Consider the following 19,640-nt stretch of genomic DNA (forward strand, 5'->3'; position numbering starts at 1 on the left):
AAAAAAATGTATAAACAGGAGTGGATTATCCATACAGTAGACCTGAAAAGAGCTCTTTTTTTTTGCAGTCTGCTGCATGGCTTGTAGAAAATTTAAACATAATTTCTGATTTCTAAAAGCCAGATTTGTGGAGTCCTCTGGTCGGCAGGTTTTCCAACCTGAGCATTGAATCTCTGCAGCTCCTCCAGAGTTACCATGGCCGTTCTGGTTGCGTTTCTGATTAATGTTCTCACCTGGCCTGTCAGGTTAGGTGGATATTTGAAATGTTGCAGCAACAAATTAATTAATCATTTGGTAAATTAAAACGAGCTCGATTATTTAAATTTGGATGATTTTTAGTTTTTCTCTCTTCTGTCTTTCTACCAAAAACTGGACAACAAAAGGCTTCAGTCTCAGCTAGTTTATGTTGTTTTTGTTTATTTATTTTGGATATTTAAAATGTCTTTCAGTTCCAGATTAAAATATTCATCAGAGTTTAAAGTCTATTCATCTTTGAAAATGTGTTCTTGTATTATTACATTACTTGAATATGTTGTTAAAACAACAATTTTATTCTTTACCGCAATAACTTCAGGGACAATTTACCATCTGGTAAATTTATCTTGACTAGATAAATTTATCCTGTTGCCATTGTCTTTAGGATTCGGTTCAATCTTTATTTATAATCAATAAAGATCTGAAACCTTGAAAAAAGATGTTTATCTAAAATTAGATTAAGTTACTTACAGGTTGACTTTTCAAGATGGTTAGTGGAACTGGGTTTTATTTAGTGAAATTAAAGTAAAAGCAGCAGAATCGGATTAGATTTTTTAATAGTTTTGTTTAATGTGAAGGAGTTTAATGTCTGAATACTTGTGGAAGGAAATGAATTGTTGCATAAATCAACTGTCGTTTCCTCTCTTCTGTTTGCATGAAATTGTAAAAGTTTCTCCAATCTTATTGTCTGTTTTTTAGGTTTTGCCACCAACCAGCAAAGCTGAGCCTCAGATTAAAGAAATTAAATTCAGACTAAGCACTCCTCCTCCGAGGCGGAGCATCCTCAGTGACCTTGAAAACCTCGGTGACCTTGAAAACCGCCTCGCTTCGTCCCCAGATGTCCTCCTCTCTGTCCCAGAGACGCCCAGCAGTCAGATCAGACCTTCCTGCTCTTCTCCCTCCAGACGGGCCAGTCAGCTGCGCTCCGACCCAAAACTGTGCCAGCGGTCGCCCGTCTGTCGCAGCCCCAGCACAAAAAGCATCAGAGTGGGGAGAATAATGACTGAGGAGGGAGAAGTAAATAAGAGCGCGAACAGATTGTCTGGCCCGTTCAAGCGACTCTTCAGCCCCAGTGAAGAGTCCCAGAACGCTAAGAAACCCAGAACTTCACCTCTGAAAGCTTGGATCGGCTCCACAGTGACACCTCTTCTCACTGCCGGCCTAACAGACCTCTCTCTGGGAGGAGACGGGAAACGCCAGCAGCAGCAGCAGCAACAAGAAAAGACAGATTCATGTTTTACTGTGATGACAGAAGTGGAAGGTTTCCTAGAGGAGGACACCTGCACTCCTGCTGCTCCTTTACCTGAACAAAGTGCTCAAGAGTTGGAGGTGGTCCCAAAAGAGAGGATGGCTACACGCGAGACACACAGAGATGGGAACAACAAGACGCCCTCGGATCAGGAGCAAGGCGGGGATGGTAAGCAAATATCAACGTTTCCATGGAAAACAAGCAGGTCAGTAGATTTAAGGGCTATTTAAAGGGGCAAAATTCACATTTTGCACATTTTTACGCTTCCAACTGGGTCACACCTGCTTCTAAAGACATCCTAAACGCTTAAAGAAGCTGCGTTTAACGTTTCTTGGTGTCTGGAAAATGAGCCAGTTAAAAAAATCTCTCGGATATTAAGTCTGAATCAACTGGCACTGGGCCGTTACCTAGCAACCCCAGTGAAGCCCAGCCGGTCACCTAGCAACCCAACCTGAGCTCCTGCATGTTTGGTCAGCTGGTTTCACCGCTGTACAATGGCTGCTGGAAGAGACAAGTGTTTTGTTGTTGATTTACCATCCAGAAACCATTGTTGCATTCCTGTTGGTTGTGCAGGAGACTCCACTTCAGCTTTTCGAAGGTGTATGGTTGTATAAATGCGCATCTGCTTGCAGGCATTTTAATGTGCGAGTGTAAACGTTGAGTTGGGGGCGTGGCCAACAGCTGTTTATTTTTTATCTAAAGTGACAAAAGACCTTAAAAGATTTCAATCTGAAAGGAGCAGGATATAACCTCATTATCTAAGAATTATTTTGTGTAAAAAATCTAATTAACATGTATCCTAACTTGTTCAAGTAAACATAATAAGTCACCTTTAAAAGAACCAGAGGCTGATTATGAGGAAGAACTAGAAAGTGTTAAAGATGCAACTCTAAATAAAAATCACAGCAGAGTAGACCTAAAGAAAATATTCTAATTTATAAATGTTTAACATCATTTTCTTTAGCTCTGTTTCAGGAATGTTTTCTAAACGTTGCTTTTTCTCTAATCACCATCAAGCAGCTGAATCTGGCCCAGCTGATCCCAGTGAGGACGGCTTTGAGGAGAGCTGGTTTACTGACCAAATGGATGATAATGAAGCCACAGAGGAAAAGTCCAAAAAGCATCTGTAAGAGTCATTTCTTTTGACTAAAAGTCATCTTAATAAAAACATGCATGTATTATTTCACTGTTTTTAACAGAAAGTAATGTTTTCTGGCTTTACAGTAAGGTACCGGACCATGTGATCCTGTCTGAGGGACCAAATAACCGGTATCTGGTTTTGAAAGTTGAGGAGAAACCGGGACACAAATCACTGACCATCTCAGGCTGCAGGTCTCTGCTTCCAACCGAGACCTGCCTGCTCAAAGACGGATGGTAAAAGTCTGTTTGCCCATGAGCACTGTAAATCCTGTTGCTTTCCTTGTAGTTATTTTACATTTTCTGTGGAACCAGTGCTGTTTTTTTTTTCATAAACAGCATGAATGATGCTGTTTCAAGCTGGATGCTTCATTTTTTTGGTTTTCTTGTTTGGATGGAACTGAAGTAGAGTTTGTCAATAAATCAATAACATATATCAAAATAGACACATGATCARTAATGGAATATTCGCTGAACTCTGATCGAGAACCGCACAGCATTCTGGGAGATGGAGGCAGAGGAAAGACCAGCTGTTCAACCTCTGACGACCAGCTAAGCTCGTTTGGTGGAATCAACATGAATACAGAATCAGCTCACTCACTCTCTGGTTACCTAGCAACTCACTCACTCTCTGGTTACCTAGCAACTCACTCACTCTCTGGTTACCTAGCAACTCACTCACTCTCTGGTTACCTAGCAACTCATTGATTCTCTGGTTACCTAGCAACTCATTCACTCTCTGGTTACCTAGCAACTCATTCACTCTCTGGTTACCTAGCAACTCATTCATTCTCTGTTTACCTAGGAACAACCTGCTGAGTAACTGCTGCAGCAGCAGTTTAAAGTTTCACCAATGTGCCTCATAACTGCTTAAAAAAAAAAAAAAACTGAGGAGTGAAAACGGTGGTAAAAGAGTAAAGGTCACACCAGCAGTTTGGTCGTATTTCAGATGTTCCATGCTTAAAACTGATCAATAATTATCAATACTGACTGAATGAATGCGTTTTTCATCTTTTTGCCAAGCCCTGCTTGCAGATAAAAGCTACATTAGCTAAGTTCTGCAGTATCACTGATATTTATCTTAGTATTGCTAAGAGTAATATTGAGTAATAGTTGTAAGGTAATTTTATTTTTATAGCTTATTTTCAGCAACAAGACGGTTCAAAGTGCGTCACATGAATTAGAAGGAAATACAAACAAAACAACGAAATCAGAAGAAAGACAAAAAGGACAAAACTAAATGTTGGTTCCAGTTGTTCTAGATTTGGACAATATAAAGCGAAATGTCGGTTCTCCATGTCTGGTTCTTGTTCTGGGTTGTTGGTGCTTTCTAAGTTTGTTCTAGATTTATAAACTAACAGGAGTTTCTCTGGGTCTTCCCCCGATATTAAAGGTATAAAGCTAAATGTTTGTCTAAAATAACAAGTACTCCACAGTTTATAAAAGTAGCTAAATGTACTTATGATGTTTATAAAGTAGGAACGAAGCGAGAGCTGGTTCTAAGCTTGTAGCTTGGTCACTGTCGTCATAGCAACTGCCTACTAAGATGGCTGTCGGTTACAAACTTCCCAAAGTGTGACGTCACGAGAACGACCTATATCATGATTAATTTGCTGATGCTCTTTTACCTCTTGGTTCCTGAGTTTTCTCGTATTTTCACTCATTCATGTGCAGCAGCCTCAAAGTGTGGCGTCTTTTCGTCTCTCTGCAGGGAGTCGACCCCCGTCTGCCGTGGCGATGTGGTTCATCTGGAGGGCCGCTCTGAAGGCGGGGCCTGGTTGGTCGACAGGGAGCGGGGTTTCCTGGTCCTCCAGCCCGACAGCCTCATCTCAGGGACCAGCATCTCCAACTCCATCCGCTGCATGAGGCGAGCAGTGCTGGGAGAAATGTTCAAGGTGACAGTTGTGCCCTTTTAACGTTTAAGTCATACTTTTAATCGGTGTGTGACGGAAACATGATGCGTTTCTCTTGATTTTGATGCAGAGTTTTGATGGCGGCTCTAAGCAGATGCTTAACGGCACCATGGTGCATGAAGTCTTCCAGAGAGCAGCTTCAGCCAAAGATTTCTCTCTGCAGAAACTTTCCCAGCTGGCCGACGAAGCTCTGCGAAATCACCGTTACCTTGGAAACATGTAGGGTGTCTTATCACTTATCCTGCATTTAAACTAATTTAAAACTACAATCAGAATGAGTCAAGAACTCTCTCACATATTTGAATATAACAAATTTTAATGGGAATAATATTGAACTCAACTTTAGTTTTTAAATTTCTGCTGCAGGTTTGATGCACAGGGTCACATTTTTAAATTGATTGGATTAATTTTTACATTTGCATATAAACACACATTAGAACTTTATCTGTTATCAATGTTTAATTAGATCTTTTAACTATTATTTAACTGGTCCAGAAAAGACAGTGGTTGACGTCTAAGGCTGAAGTGATTAATCGGGTTAATCACGACAAATCGATTAATCATTAACTGAAATAGACAGACTTTAAAAGAAAAGGTCATTTGAGAGCAATAATTAAGCCAAAACTGCTAAATGTTTATGTTCAGATTTCAGATTGACTTTATTTTTGTAAGCTAACATTACAAAACAGAAAACAAAACAAGATTCTACTTTACAAACCAATAATTTGCATACATTTCGTATTTGTGAATATGTTCTAACCAAAACTCCTGCAGATGCATAGTTTTAACTTCAGCTGGTTCAAATTACTATAAAAACAAATGTATATTGAGAAACTTTTACTGTGCAGTTATTAATCACAGCTGCTGCACTGTATTGACGATTCAAGCAGAAAGGATTGAGCTTCTCACACATTGATGTTGGAGATAATTTTTACCTGCAGATTCATCTGCTACAAATGATCGAACGTTCACTCAAAGAACGCTGCTATTGGAGTCTAGGCAAAAAAAAAAAGTTTATTTTCTGATTTAAAAAGGGACTTTTATTTGCATCTTTTAACATATTTCTAATGTATATAAATGGCTTAAATGAGAAAAAAGTCTGACAAATTTTAAAAATCTGATTAAAGGCCAGAATAATCTATAGATTAAAAATAGTCATTAGTGTGGCCCTAATGATGCCACTCTCCTTCTTCATGTGTTCACAGGTTTGCTTTAGGAGTAAGTCAGGAGGAGATGCAGCAGGAGCTGCATGATTACCTCCCATCACTGGAGCATTGGGCAAATGAATACCTCTGTTCTCCTGCACCAAAACCCATCAGCTCTAAAATGTAAGAGCCTCAATAAAAACCTCCAATCATCAGAATGTGCTAATAATTAACTGATTGCTTGATCGCGGCAGGTGCCAGGCCCCGCCTGCCGTTTTCACGCTGACAGAGCTGGCGGACATAGAGGAGAACGTCTGGTCCCCCAGATTCGGCCTCAAAGGAAAAATGGACGTGACGGCGAAGGTCCGGATGCAAAGGTCGCGAAACGGCAGCAGCAGAGTCTGCGAGGAAAAGACCGTCCCGCTGGAGCTGAAGACTGGCAGGGAGTCGAACTCCATCGAGCATCGCAGTCAGGTCGGAGCAGCTTCCCGGGCTTTTCCAGAAGAACAATCAGCCGTGTGAACGTGGTTCTGTTTGTGTGCAGGTGATCTTATATACGCTGATGAGCATGGAGAGATACAGCCCTGAAATCGGCCTGCTGCTCTACCTGAAGACGGGAAACATGCACCCAGTAGCAGCCGGCCACATGGACCACCGAGGTACGGCGAGCCCAACAGAACCTCAGCAGGTTTCAGATGTTTCCACACAGCAGCTCTAAAGTTTATCTGGAAAACCAGAACCGAAACCGAAACGGATTGGGCTTTTTGTGACCAAACAAATGTGTGCCACAAATCGCTCTTCTCTTTGTTCGTCTCTGGCTTTGGGAACGGTTTGTTTCCTGACTGAAGCTGATTTTATTTCAAACTAACTTACAGTCAGAACTGCTCAAAAAAAAGTTTGTTTTTGTCAATAAACCAAATTTTTGGTCTTTGAAGATTCAGTTTTTAGAAAATCTGGATGTTTTTTCACCAATGCAGGGATGTCAGATCACCCACGGCGGCCATCTTGTTTGCAAATGTTTGAGATTTTATTATCATAATGAGATTTTATTTTTAAGACCCTTGAACATTCTCACATTTTGTCCTGTTACAACCTCAAACTTTAAGTGTTTTTATTGAGATTTTATATAAAAACGAAGCAGTTCAGGGTTAGAAGAAATGTCAAACATGGTGGTGTCACAATCATGCTGTGGGGATGTTGTGAAGCTAAATATGGGGCCATGTTAAAACGGTGCGATACAGTGATGCATTGTGGGTTTTCTGCAGAGCTGCTGAAGCTGAGGAACTCCCTGGTTCATCACATTAACCACTCTGTAGAGAAAGGAGCCGATCGGAGTCGCCTGTCCAGACTTCCTGACATCCTGAGCAGCAGGCAGACCTGCCAGTACTGCCCTCAGAAACTAAACTGTGCTTTATACGAGCGGTAAGCCCCCTTTAAATCTCATGCAGACTTAAAAGCCAACCACAGGAGGGGTCAATGCCTGTCTTCTGTATCATCCTCTTCGGCCCAGGGTGGTGGACTCCACCTCTGTGGATGTGGGTGAGGACGAAGTGCGAGCCTTTCTGCAGCAGGAGACGAGCCACCTGACCCATCCACATCTGGACTACTTTGCTCACTGGCTGCTGCTCTGCAGCCTGGAGGCGTCCACCATGGAGGCCAAGAGCGGCCGAAAGCGAGTCTGGCTGCAGTCGGTCCTGGAGAGGTAGCAGTCTGTGGCTTTCACCCGTTTTCTAAGTTGTCTTTTTTTAATTAATTTAAAAATGAGCAAATCTTCTAACATTTGGATCTGTAGAGCTTCTAGAATCAGCCCAAACAACGGTGCAGCTGCCATCAATGTGACTTTCAAATCGGGAGATTTTTGAAATGGCTCATTTTCCAGTCACCAAAAACATGAACTTATTGTTTTAAAAAAAATGTCTGGTTGGAAATAAGTTGATGTATTTTGGTGACTGGAAAATGAACCTTTTCAAAAACCTCTTCATTTGTAAGTCACATTCGATGGGAACTGCACCGTTACCTAGCCAGCCCAGCTGAGCCTGGTCCCGTTACCTAGCAACCCAACCCAACACATTTGGTCGGCTGGTTTTACCGCTGTCTTTGCTGTACAATGGCTGCTGGAAAAGACAGGAGTTTTGTTGTTGACTTGCCATCCAGAAACCACTTGCTGCTTTCCTGTTGCTTGTGCAGGAGGCTCCACTTAACATTAACTATAAAGCAACACATTAGATCAGAGCTGAAAGAAACTGATAATTGATCATTTTAATCTTATTTCTTGTAGGATTTCATCTGTTCTAATATTTTCTCATCAGTACACTTCAGATTTTTTTCTTAATCTCATCAGATCCTCTTAAATGCTGAATTTTCAGCTCTTTAGTTTCGACTTTAATGTGTTTTCAGTGAAAAGGGAGGCAGCTGTGTGGGGAACCTGCAGCTCAGCGGCTCGGCGATCGCTCAGTCCGAAGGCGTCTTCGTCCACCATTTCCTGCGCAGCGCGGCCGCCTCGCAGCAGGGCGCCAACAACTGCGGCCTGACCAGCGGAGATCGCATCGTTGTCAGCGACCAAGAAGGTCGTCTCATCGGCTTGGCAACAGGATACCTGAAAGGAGTCAACGCGACATCGGTCAGCTGCACTCTGGACAGGTGGGCTCTACGTTCACAATTCATCCTGTTGGACTCAGCAGAAGGTTTTCACCTGATGTCTCCTGTTTAACAGGGACCTGTCAAAGTTCAGCGGCGTTTCGTTTCGACTGGACAGCGATGAAGGAGTGGTGGGCCTCAGCACTCACCTCAGCAATCTGTCCAGGCTGATGGAAAGCTCTGGCGACAGGTGGGATCAGGGAAACATGAGCAGCATCAGATATCATCTTAAAGCTTGACTAACATCCGTCTCTGTGCAGCGAGCGCCTCAGGGAGCTGGTTGTTGACCTTCGACCTCCAGAGTTTATCACCAACCTCAGCTCTGTTCTACCCAGAGAGGCCAAGGACACAGTGGCCAACATCCTCAAAGGTGCTCAACATCTGAAATCAGCCTTTTTAAGTTGTTTCTAATGTTCAGGTTGGCCTCATAGATCAATGGTGTGTGAATAGAATAGAATGTACTTTATTGGTCCCCAGGGTGAAGATGTAAACCTCTTCTCCCTCTCATCTGTTGTGCTTTAAAATTTAAATTGGTATTAATTAGCAGGAAATAGAATTATACACAAATAAATATAATATTACCACTGCATTCAAAGCAAAGTGATACCAAATTATCAACACAAGATATGTGTTTCATATGAGTCGATATTGATAATTATGGATTTGTTTTATTGTTTTAAATATCTGAAATAAGTCCAAACTGGCAGCATGACTATTCCTGTTTTGTCCAGTTGTAACTCCATCTCATTGGTTTTTTTTATATCTAAGCAGATATAAAAAAAAAACTTTTAGACATTGCATACATCGCTGGTTAACATCAGTTTTCAGCTCCCACATCATCTTGCACTTGTTTTGATCTGTTAATGCAGTCTTTCTCGACCTATGGGTCTTTGGGCCACTGGTGGTCCGTGGGCGCCCCTTAGTGGTCCACCAGGTACTGCATGTAGACGTCCGTTTATTTGCCGTGACGTTAGCTCAAAGTGTGACGCTACAGCTAGTTAGCTTAGCTAAGGATTGTGTTTAAAAATGATAATGGGTAAATGGCTTATGACAGGGTCACTAAAAAGAAAAACCTTTAAAGATAAAGGTAGAAAGTTTCTAAGGGTGAGTTGCAGAACTTTTGTGTTGAACTTTATAGCAAAACATAGCATGCCACAAGCATGCAAATCTTTGTTTGCGGCTGTGCTAAGTGCAATTTGATGGTGGTGAAGTGTTGAGCAGTGCTGTGCCCCATGGTGACTAACTGCATCTTAACACCTAAAATAAAATTATTTATGTTGGACTATCTACGCACTGAAAGAAAATGTTTCTTTTTGCCAATGCAACTCAAGTCTATTTTTCTTTTATTACACTTCTAAATTACAAATAGCCTCAAAATGTTATTAATGCACACAGCATCTGCGAATAACTCAAAATGCCATGAGCTGACGTGTTCATGGTTTTATTTTTGCCAATCGCATAACTACTGCCACCTACACATTAGGAGGAACAAAGACGATGAGCTAAGAGACTAATATTTTAATTTCAGGTTGTATAAGATGTGTTTCCACGAGGGCAATTTAAATTGGTTTGTCCATGAGTGAAACGATGTTTTAATGTCTGTCGGTCTGTGTAGGTCTGAACAAACCCCAGAAACAGGCCATGAAGAAGGTTTTGCTGTCCAAAGACTTCACCCTCATAGTTGGGATGCCTGGAACCGGCAAGACGACAACCATCTGCACACTGGTAGACCTCAAACAAATCCAAACTCTGTTTCCCTTTTCCTTCCCCTCTTAACTCCCTCCGTCATCATCACTTCTTTGCCATCAGGTGCGCATCCTCCACGCCTGTGGGTTCAGTGTGTTGCTGACCAGCTACACCCACTCTGCTGTGGACAACATCCTGCTGAAGCTGAAGCGCTTCCGGGTCGGCTTTCTGCGTCTGGGTCAGGGGCAGAAGGTCCATCCGGAGATCCTGCCGTACACAGAGGAGAGTGTGAGGAGGAAGGATGTTCACACGCTCACCGAGCTGCAGCAGCTTTACAGCAAAGAAGTGAGTTTTTTTTCTTTTGCATTTGTTGCTAGGAATTAATCACATGAGAAATTAAAATGAACTCAATAATTTCCATTGGCATGATTTATTGTTCTTCTCTTTCTACCAAAAACTGGATGACAAAAGTCTTCTGTCTGGTGCTTCAGACCTTTTTGACAGACAATTTTGTTTACAAAAACCTCGTGATTAATTTTAAGTTGTTTATTTATTTTGGATATTTAAAATGTCTTGCAGTTCCAGTGTTAAATGTTCAAGAGAATTAAAGTTTATTCATCTCTGAGAATGTGTTATTATGCCATAAAAAGATCTCAAAATAACATTCTTATTCTTTATTGCAATAATTTTTGTGACAATTTATTATTCAGCAAAATTTGTTAGAATTTTTATTTTTTCTGAATTAATAATCTTGTTTTGTTTCGTTCCAGCTGGTTGTAGCGACCACATGCATGGGCATCAAGCATCCGATCTTCACACGCCGGCGGTTTGACTTCTGCATCGTAGACGAGGCGTCGCAGATCAGCCAGCCGATCTGTCTGGGTCCGCTTTTCTACGCCAAGCGGTTCGTCCTGGTTGGAGATCATCAGCAGCTGCCGCCGATTGTTCAGAACCAGGAAGCAAGGTGGAGAATATTTCATTACTAATGCGGCGCACCTTGACAGCAGGGAACAAAAAACTTACAAATGTGTTATTATTGTTATTGTTGTCGTTTTCCTCTTAAGGTCTCTTGGGATGGATGAAAGTCTGTTTAAGCGACTTGAGCTCCATAGCGAGGCGGTGGTGCAGCTGAACGTACAGTACCGCATGAACAGGTAAACACTGCTGAGAGAAAGATTATGTGGGCTGTTGTAAAATCAAAGGAAATAAATACACAGATTTTAATTTTACAAAGAAAAACTGGGAAAAAGCTGCACCAATTTGTTTCATCTTTATTTATGGTCCATAAACAGACAAAAATAAGAAAAAAAAAAGTATATGTACTCTGAAAATATTTAGTTCAAAATTCATATTCAAAAATTATTTGTTGATCCCAAAGAGAAATTAATGTTGCTGTAGATGGTGATCACTGTTTGCAGGACAGATCTCCTGTAACAGTCTGTGCTACAGCAAATTGTAAGAAGCCTCTGACTGAAGATACTTGATCTGTTGTTATAAGCTATATTTAAAGAGACTGGACATGTTTCTGAAAATGAATCGGAGCATTTTCAAACATTTAATCTTCCTCGCTTTGTCGCCTCTGGGAAAAAATGTCAACTTTACTATGAATGTGGAAATAATTTGCCCAGAGTAAGTTTTTACATGGCCAACTAGACTTTAGGATATACAAGAAGAGCTGTCGAGATAACATTTATGTGCTTAAATATTACTTCAGCAATCAAATCAAAGCAGTTTTTTTCTGTATACTGCCAAATTACATCAGTGTGATTGCAGAGACAGCTACTTATTAATATTTTAACAGTTTAATGGGTAGTTTTATCAACACGTTCTGCAACAACCGGCCCTTTAAAAACATACGTGATCTTCAAAAAGCAAGTGAGTTTAATTCATTCAAAATGTCCTTTAAAAATTAAAAAATTTGATTTAATAAACACAAAGTGAAGTGGTTTAGATATAAATCTTCTCTAACTTGCTTTAAGATTTTTTTTTTTACAGAAGTTTTTATTCATTTATGTAGCATCTATAAAACAGTGTTTCACCTTCTGTTTGTAAATCTAGTCAGATCATGTCTCTGAGTAACTCTCTGATGTACGACGGCCGGCTGGAGTGCGGGTCTGAGCGGACGGCCTCGGCTCTGCTCACGCTGCCCTCGCTGCCGTCCGTCCAATCGGAGCTCACTTCCTGCTCTGAGACTCGTCCCCAGCTGGACCTGTCCTGGCTGCAGGCCGCGCTGCTGCCCTCCAACCCCGTCTGCTTCCTCGACTGCTCAGCGGTTTGTAAAATGCTGCAGCTGTTTCTATATGTCCGAGCATAAAACCACTGAGGCTGTTAGTGTTTATTAAAAATATGTTTGATTCATTAAACAAGATATTTTGACTCGCAGGACCTGTTTACGGTGGATTGTGTGTAAAAGTTTCGGTTCCTTCAGGTTCCTGCTTTGGAGTCGGTGGAGCAGGGAGGAGTCAGCAATCGCACCGAAGCTGCTCTCATACACATGATGCTTTCTCTCCTCATAAAGGTTCGTTTGCTTCTAAATTAATGATTTATAAGGGCAAAAATTCAAAAATAAGTTTAATGCACTCCTAATACAATAAGCAACGATAAATTAATATGAGCTTGATGAGGGTTAAATTCTGATTATTTTGTGAAGGTCAATTTTGTTTACAGTCCTCATAATGCGTTTTACTTATGACTTTGGTGGCGTGTGGATTTTTTTATTTCTGTTTTACTTTTATTTTGGATATTTAAATATTTTCCAGTATTCTTTAAAAAACTTAATGTTATTGGTCTTTCAGAGTGAATTTAGATTATTATGCCATTACAAAAACAACAATGCTGTCGTTTATTGCAGTAATTATTGGGACTATTTATCAATCAGGCATATTTATAATCATAACAGGCTTAATAAATAATTATACCAATGTTTGCATTTCTGCTCTAAAACCTCCGTTTTCTCTGCACACCAGGCTGGGTGTAAACCCGGTGATATTGGAGTTATCGCCCCTTACAGGCAGCAGCTGAAGTGCATCTCTGCTCTGCTGCAGTCCTCTGCTTTCTCCGGGGTGGAGGTCAACACGGTGGACCGGTACCAGGGACGGGACAAGAATCTGATTGTTCTGTCGTTTGTCAGAAGCACCGCAGAGGAAGGAAACGTAGGCGTCTTCTCCTCCCAGCTTTCTCTCTTTATATTGATCCTGTGCTCATTTTGTCCCGTTTATTTGCTCAGTTAGGGGAGCTGCTGAAGGACTGGAGGCGTCTGAATGTGGCTGTAACCAGAGCGAAACACAAGCTGCTGATGGTGGGCTCGGCTGCAACGCTGCGGCGATACCCACCAGTGGAGAAGCTGCTCCAGCATCTACTGCAGCAGAACATGATATCCCTTCATAATTTAATAGTAATGGATACTGACTTTATTTTTTAAAAATGATTGAATAACAGAAAACTCTAATGAAAAATGTCTCTTAGCCCATTTCACCCCACCGATCACAAATTGAGATTCAGTTTTTATTTTTTGCTCTCATCTTCCCGCTGGCGGCCCCCACTTTTAAAAACGCTTGCAATGCAATAGCTGTTGGTAAATATTGCAGATTTCATGAATACAGACGACTTTGCGTTACAGAAAAATTCAGCCTGTTATTGGAGTCGCACTTCAGTTGATGTCCTCATTTGATAGATTAGTGATGGTTTCTAAAAGTCAAACAAGAAAAACAGGATGAGAAAACAGTGGATTTATCACAGAAACTGCTTTCTCTTTGCAATAAATGACATTTATATTGCCATTACATTATTTTTATAATATTTTTTCAGCCTGGATTCTACAAATTGTCATGAAAACATGGATGCTAACAGTGTAGCATAGCTTACGATTTGGAAGTTGTTCGACCGGAGGAGGCATATTAACAACTTAATCCTCATTAAAGTCCGCCATAATTGTTTTTCTTCCTGCTTGTGAGTATCTGGACGCAGAATAGCAACGTTTGTGGAGTATCGGTAACGTTCAGGTCGAATTAATATGGACCTGGCCGTTGAGTCGGGTCACATTTGGAAAAAAAAAATTTATATACGGTCTATGTTCAGACTGTCATGAATTCAGGTCGCATTAAGGCAAAAAATAAAAATCTGAATTGGGTTGAGTCAGGCTGCAGGGTAAACGTAGTTTATGAAGTTACGCCTGGTTAGTGTGCATGTTTCACATTCTCATGGCAGATTGTTCTTTCTTTTTAATCCACATCTTCAGTTTTTCTCTTTAACCCTTCATTCACATTATTCAGCTACCTCCAGCTGCTCACAAGGCATTACCCAGCATGCACCTCTGAAGCAGGGCGCTCTCAGGGAAGTACCTGAAGACTGCAGAAAACAAAAAGACCTACCTGGATGTTCATCAGGAGACTTGGAAAAGCTTTATCACACAGCTAACAGAACATGGGAACAAAGCTGACTTTCTTTTTACCTCAAGCTAAAATAGATCATTAAACCTCGGTTGTGTTCCATAAAAGCAGTTGTACTTAAATCCATTTAAGATCGAATTGAAGCATTTTGCCTTTAATGTGGAACATGTACTAGAAGAACTGACAGTTTTACTGCTTCTCCTGTAGATAAATGTGAATAATTACACTTGATTTTTAAACCATTTGTTTAATTAAATACCTATTATTGATGAACTAATGGTCCTCTAGGTGTAACTATTGGTACTGCTTATCTATTTCATTCATAAGCTCGTTATTTAAAGACGTCATTTTACTTTTCCAAGTTCTGGTGAATAATTTCTAGTTTCTGACAAAACATTGTGCAGCTCAGAACTGTGATAGTAAAATAAGCTTTCATTTGTTAACAGAATACCTGAAGGCTTTTCCATCAATGTGGCTTCATACAGTTAAACCAAACTTTAACAAATGCTGATGTCAGCGGAGCTACTAATTTTCATTTTAGAGTAGCAGCAGCTGAATTTTGCAGTGGTATACTTTATCTGCAGATCAGTCCTCCAGAGTCACCAGTATTGTATTTTTAACATTAAATTAAAGCAGTGATGTTTTGTATAATTTAACTTGAATTCTGTTCATCAGATTCATGAATCTGGATCAATGAGACCAAACTGACCTCAGATCTTCTTGGTTTTTGTGCGTCTTAATTTTTTTTCTTTAAGTTTTGTCTTGCAGCTTTTTGCCTTTTTGTGGAATGTGAATAAATAATGTTTATTTTTTAAATATGCTGCTTTGTTCCTGCTGTATGTTAATTATTCCTCCACATGTCAAAATGCTCTCGCTGGATTTTCATGATTTCCTACAATAATCTTTCCTGATCCTGAATATTATAACATAATGTGTTTAAGCTTGTAAATCCTCCACAAGAAGTGAAAAATTAAGTTTATTTACTCAGTTCAAGTTTTTTCTGGCCAAGTCATTTTATATGTAATGGGAAACTCCAGTTCTTCACTCCTGCAAAGTCCTACTAAAGTTTAAAAACAGGAAGAATATTTCTTTTCCACAATCTCTTGAATGCTTTTAGGCCAGTCAGTTTACTGAACAAGAACAAACTTTTTTTCCCCACATGGTCCATGAAACATTTATCAGTTCTTGTGGAATAATTAAAAATATTTCTTATGTTCAATCTCTTAGATTGGAGCCTATTTTTTAGATTTCTAAGCTGCTGCAAAGTCAAACTATTCTGTAATCAATTGTTCAGTTTCTAAATACTTAGAGGGGAGGTTATAGTGAATTTGACAACCTGATGCAGCTGAGCTCACTCTGAAAACTCATTACTGATTTTATAACGAGGAATGTATATATTTGATGATCAATATTTCTGATTGGTCTGATCCAATTCCATATTTCTCTACGTAAATTAAATTGGTTGGTTTTGTGAATCAGAATTGGCTTTAATTATTATTAATCCAGAATTAGAGATTTGAAACTCCTGAGATTGAAAGACTTGAATAAAAGGAAAAACTGACCAAGATTTTGAACATTATTTATGCAAATAGGTTTTATCTTCCTTTTTACTTTATAAAACCACAAGGATAAAGACTGTTGTGTAAATGTTTAATGAAAGTGTCGAATACGAAGGAAAATAATTCATCCTCTAGACTGATTTACTTACGTTAACACAGATTAACAAAGCATGTTAACATCTACATTAAAATGAGGTGAAATGAGAACTAACAGAACCAGCCAGTGTGCATTAATTCATCCATTTCTGTTTAAAATCGTAATTCATTTCACTTCCTGCTCATTGTCGCTACAGCCTGATGAATCCCTGCAGCACAGTGGCGACGTCTCCAGCTATGTTGATCCTCCCATCGTCTCTCACCTCCAGGTCCAGCTCCCCTCCACGACTCGAGCACTGGTACGCTGCAAAAACACAAAATCAGGACGGTTACTGACCGCAAGATCAGATCTGACGGGAAATGAAATAAAAAGCAGGTTAATTATAGAATTCGTATAAGAAGTTCAACCTGTGTGGATTCTAATCAGGGTTTTATTGGATGAAGTCTTAAAAAAAAGGACAACCAGAGATTATTGACATAATATTTAACAAAAGTCCTCAACTATGAGGAAACATTAAGAGTCTATGGCGCTCAGTCTACCCAAAACAGTACTGTACTAACAGCAGCACTACTTCAACATAGGACTTTGAAACCTGTGAAGTAACTGATTCAAAGTATTTAATATTTTAAAAAATTACATCATCAGATGAACCAAAATATAAAGTTAGGTGGACATTTCAGTATTTTCAGGACATAAATGACAATAATTCATATAACTAACAAAAAAACAAAATCAGGTAGAAGAAATTTTTCCAAATCAGTTTTTTTCAATAAAAAACTTTAACAAAAACTGCAGGTGTGTCTGTGTCTGGTGAATTTTTGGTTAAAACATGTTTGTTCTTCATTCAGTGGGTAGAAAATCCAGAGATTTTACTCAAGAGTAAAAATACTTTGTAATAAAATTACTCAAGTAAAAGTAAAAAGTAGTGAAAATACTCAGAAAGTACATTTTTACAAAATAAAAGTTACTCAAGTAAATGTAATTGAGTAAATGTAACTCGTTACATTTGTCTCTGTTTGTCTTTACTGCTAAAACCTGGAAGCTGCTCCGACTCTTTACTTTAACTCACCAAGCATTTTCTTTTTTCCAAGTACGTCTGACCAGTAGCTTCCCAGAACGGTGTGAGCAGAGCCTGGAAGAGCAGACGATACAAACGCATTTCATAAGAAACATGAAGTATTTTTCACATTTATTGCAGTAGTGTAAAATATGCAACCACCTTAATTTATTTTTTGCCTGTTGTTTGCCTTTGCAGCAACAGTATAAAGGTCATCTGTGAGAGCGAGCGCTCATCTTACCGGTGACGGGATCTTCTGGGATGCCGGCCCACGGAGCAAAGTACCGGGAGTAGAAGTCGAATCCTGGCTTACAGTCTGGAGACCCTGATCACAGGAACATATATAGAAATTACAGCGCATTTAATAAAACTATGACAGAGTATTAGGACTAGACAGAAAAATAAAAGGAGGAGTAAACTCAGATATTTTCCAGAAAAATCAAGGAAATTTCAGATTTCCCAAAACCAAAACATTTCCAGAAAAAAACTGATATTCTGAGATTAATATCAGAAATTTTCTAGAAAAACATGGAAATTACAGTTTGAAAAGTATAAAATTTGCTAGAAAAAATATCTGAAACTCTGAAAATATAAGAAAAATGTAAACACTTTATAACACTTTTATAACTTAAGCTTTTCTTTTTTTTCCTTCGACACTCAGAAATTTACATGTTTCTTCTAGAAAATGTCTGATATTTCAGAATTTCATTTTTTTTTCCAGTAATTGTTTTTATTTTTCAAACTAAGAATTTTTCAATTTTGTTTCCTAGAAAAATTGCTGAGATTAATTTCACAATTTCAGATTTTTTTCTAGCTAATTTTCTACTTTTCAAACTCAGAAATTTCCAGGTTTTTCCTACAAAAGTTCCGAGACTGATCTCACAATTTCTTACTTTTTTCTAGCGTTTTTTTTTTCAAACTCAGAAATGTTAAAGTTTGTCTTGTAAAATGTTTGAGATGAACGTAAAAATTAGATTTTGTTGTGTATATGTAATCTTTCTTTTTTTTTTTCATCTACACGAGGCTCCAGGTTTGACCTCGGTGAGTTGCTCTGCTCACCTTTCATCGTAACGATGACGCCTCTCACTCTGCCGCTGGAGTCGCCGTTCAGAAGAGCAACAGGGTCAACTTTCAGACTGGTTAGCGCTGACCTGGAGACAAAACACACACAGCAAACTCTCGGCTCAGTGGTTTCTGAAAGAAGGTCAGAGATGTGAGCATTTTGAAAACCCGGCTGGCTTCTGGGCCTTTGTGGACAAAATGACCTTTCACAGCTGTCCGACAATCGGATCATCAGCTTCTTTGTGTCGTGGCTCAAAAGAACCTCCTGAACCGGGTGGTTTCCTACTGCCGCCTGTAATAGGAATATAAATACAGTTTAACACACATGTGATCTGCCTGAGAAGTGTTCAGAGACGACTGGTGTGGATGTTTATTACTGACCTTTATGACATCTTTAAAGTCATTGCGATCCTAAAAAAATAAAAAAGATGTTTTTATATTGTGTATTTGTCCTTTCAGATGCCTTTACAGTTAAACTTCATTATGCATGTTAAAGAATATGTGAATATGTCAGCTAAAGCTTTAAGTTAAAGCATTTGAAATAAACTATCAGAAAAAACTAAACTCTTAAAAGTGTAACCACAGAAATGTAACTATTAAAATTTCTCTCTGACCTCCAGATTTCCACAAATCATCTCTTCTGTCTCAGCGTCTCTGATTAAAAACTGTCGGCTTTTCATAACAAGGTATAATTTTCTTTTTACAGTCCAGATACAAGATAAAATTATTTCCTGATGTTGTGCAAAATGTTTTTATGTATAAGGTATGACTTTCCTCTTTATATCTCAGTTAAATGTGGAAAACTCACTGAGTGCAAACACACCATGTTGCTAGGCAATGCACTATTATCTATACATCTCTTTTTGTGGGGCTTTTGTGAATTAAATGTGCAAACTGTGCTTACATTTTATGAATCAAACCTTGTTTAACAGCTTATTTAATTATATTTGTAAGATGATGTGTTTTCTATTTGTGAAGCACTTTTGTTTTATTTCAGTGAAAGGCACATTATAAAAACAGATATACCTAATTAATTAGTTTATTTTCCAGAGAGAACATATTTTAGATTGATGATTTTCTGCAGGTTTGTTCATGAATGTGTAATTCACCTCCTTGGTCGGTGGATTTAGAGGAAAGTCCATGATGTATCCTTCTTTCCTCTTGCTCACGCCCAAATCTCCACTCCTTGTCTCAAACACCACAGCTGGATTAACATTATCTGAGGAGGCGGACATGACGCAACATTTTACAGTTTGCAAGCTGACAAATTCTTGAATGGCCCTCTACGTTCTCATGAGGTGTTTATGTGTGTATGGGTCTTACTTTTATACTGGAACAGCACCGCTGCAGAGGCCAGGGTGGCGTGACCGCACAGATTTATTTCCATGGTTGGTGTGAACCATCTGAGGCGAAATCTTGTTCCTGTTTAATTACATCACCAGTTGGTTATATATA

General features: G+C 39.3%; 2 protein-coding genes across 3 annotated transcripts in view; one reads left to right on the forward strand and one right to left on the reverse strand.

The window, feature by feature from the left end:
• The window catches only part of dna2 (DNA replication helicase/nuclease 2), a 16,309-nt gene extending 1,186 nt beyond the window's left edge, over positions 1-15,123 (forward strand). The window contains exons 3-24 of one of the 2 annotated variants that reach the window (XM_008405835.2): positions 955-1,672; positions 2,525-2,630; positions 2,729-2,878; positions 4,353-4,536; positions 4,625-4,773; positions 5,760-5,882; positions 5,954-6,173; positions 6,244-6,358; positions 6,965-7,121; positions 7,210-7,401; positions 8,097-8,339; positions 8,413-8,526; positions 8,597-8,706; positions 9,952-10,061; positions 10,146-10,367; positions 10,793-10,986; positions 11,087-11,176; positions 12,081-12,294; positions 12,451-12,540; positions 12,989-13,174; positions 13,249-13,395; positions 14,285-15,123. In XM_008405835.2, coding sequence (XP_008404057.1) covers positions 955-1,672; positions 2,525-2,630; positions 2,729-2,878; positions 4,353-4,536; positions 4,625-4,773; positions 5,760-5,882; positions 5,954-6,173; positions 6,244-6,358; positions 6,965-7,121; positions 7,210-7,401; positions 8,097-8,339; positions 8,413-8,526; positions 8,597-8,706; positions 9,952-10,061; positions 10,146-10,367; positions 10,793-10,986; positions 11,087-11,176; positions 12,081-12,294; positions 12,451-12,540; positions 12,989-13,174; positions 13,249-13,395; positions 14,285-14,338 — 3,888 coding nt within the window. In that variant the 3' untranslated portion in view covers positions 14,339-15,123. Of the gene's footprint in view, positions 1-954; positions 1,673-2,521; positions 2,631-2,728; positions 2,879-4,352; positions 4,537-4,624; positions 4,774-5,759; positions 5,883-5,953; positions 6,174-6,243; positions 6,359-6,964; positions 7,122-7,209; positions 7,402-8,096; positions 8,340-8,412; positions 8,527-8,596; positions 8,707-9,951; positions 10,062-10,145; positions 10,368-10,792; positions 10,987-11,086; positions 11,177-12,080; positions 12,295-12,450; positions 12,541-12,988; positions 13,175-13,248; positions 13,396-14,284 lie in introns of both variants that reach the window. The other variant, XM_008405834.2, reaches the window with a different exon arrangement.
• Positions 15,124-16,043: 920 nt separating this feature from the next.
• pbld (phenazine biosynthesis like protein domain containing) overlaps positions 16,044-19,640 on the reverse strand; it is a 6,725-nt gene continuing 3,128 nt past the window's right edge. Inside the window, exons 2-9 of the mRNA XM_008405850.1 lie at positions 19,509-19,607; positions 19,295-19,404; positions 18,567-18,596; positions 18,389-18,477; positions 18,183-18,274; positions 17,365-17,448; positions 17,136-17,198; positions 16,044-16,369 (exon numbers count right to left, since the gene is read on the reverse strand). Of these exons, the coding sequence (XP_008404072.1) occupies positions 16,257-16,369; positions 17,136-17,198; positions 17,365-17,448; positions 18,183-18,274; positions 18,389-18,477; positions 18,567-18,596; positions 19,295-19,404; positions 19,509-19,607 (680 nt within the window). The 3' untranslated portion in view covers positions 16,044-16,256. The remainder of the gene's footprint in view (positions 16,370-17,135; positions 17,199-17,364; positions 17,449-18,182; positions 18,275-18,388; positions 18,478-18,566; positions 18,597-19,294; positions 19,405-19,508; positions 19,608-19,640) is intronic.

The sequence above is a fragment of the Poecilia reticulata genome, linkage group LG3 (genome assembly GCF_000633615.1).
Source record: "Poecilia reticulata strain Guanapo linkage group LG3, Guppy_female_1.0+MT, whole genome shotgun sequence".
Classification (NCBI taxonomy): domain Eukaryota; kingdom Metazoa; phylum Chordata; class Actinopteri; order Cyprinodontiformes; family Poeciliidae; genus Poecilia; species Poecilia reticulata.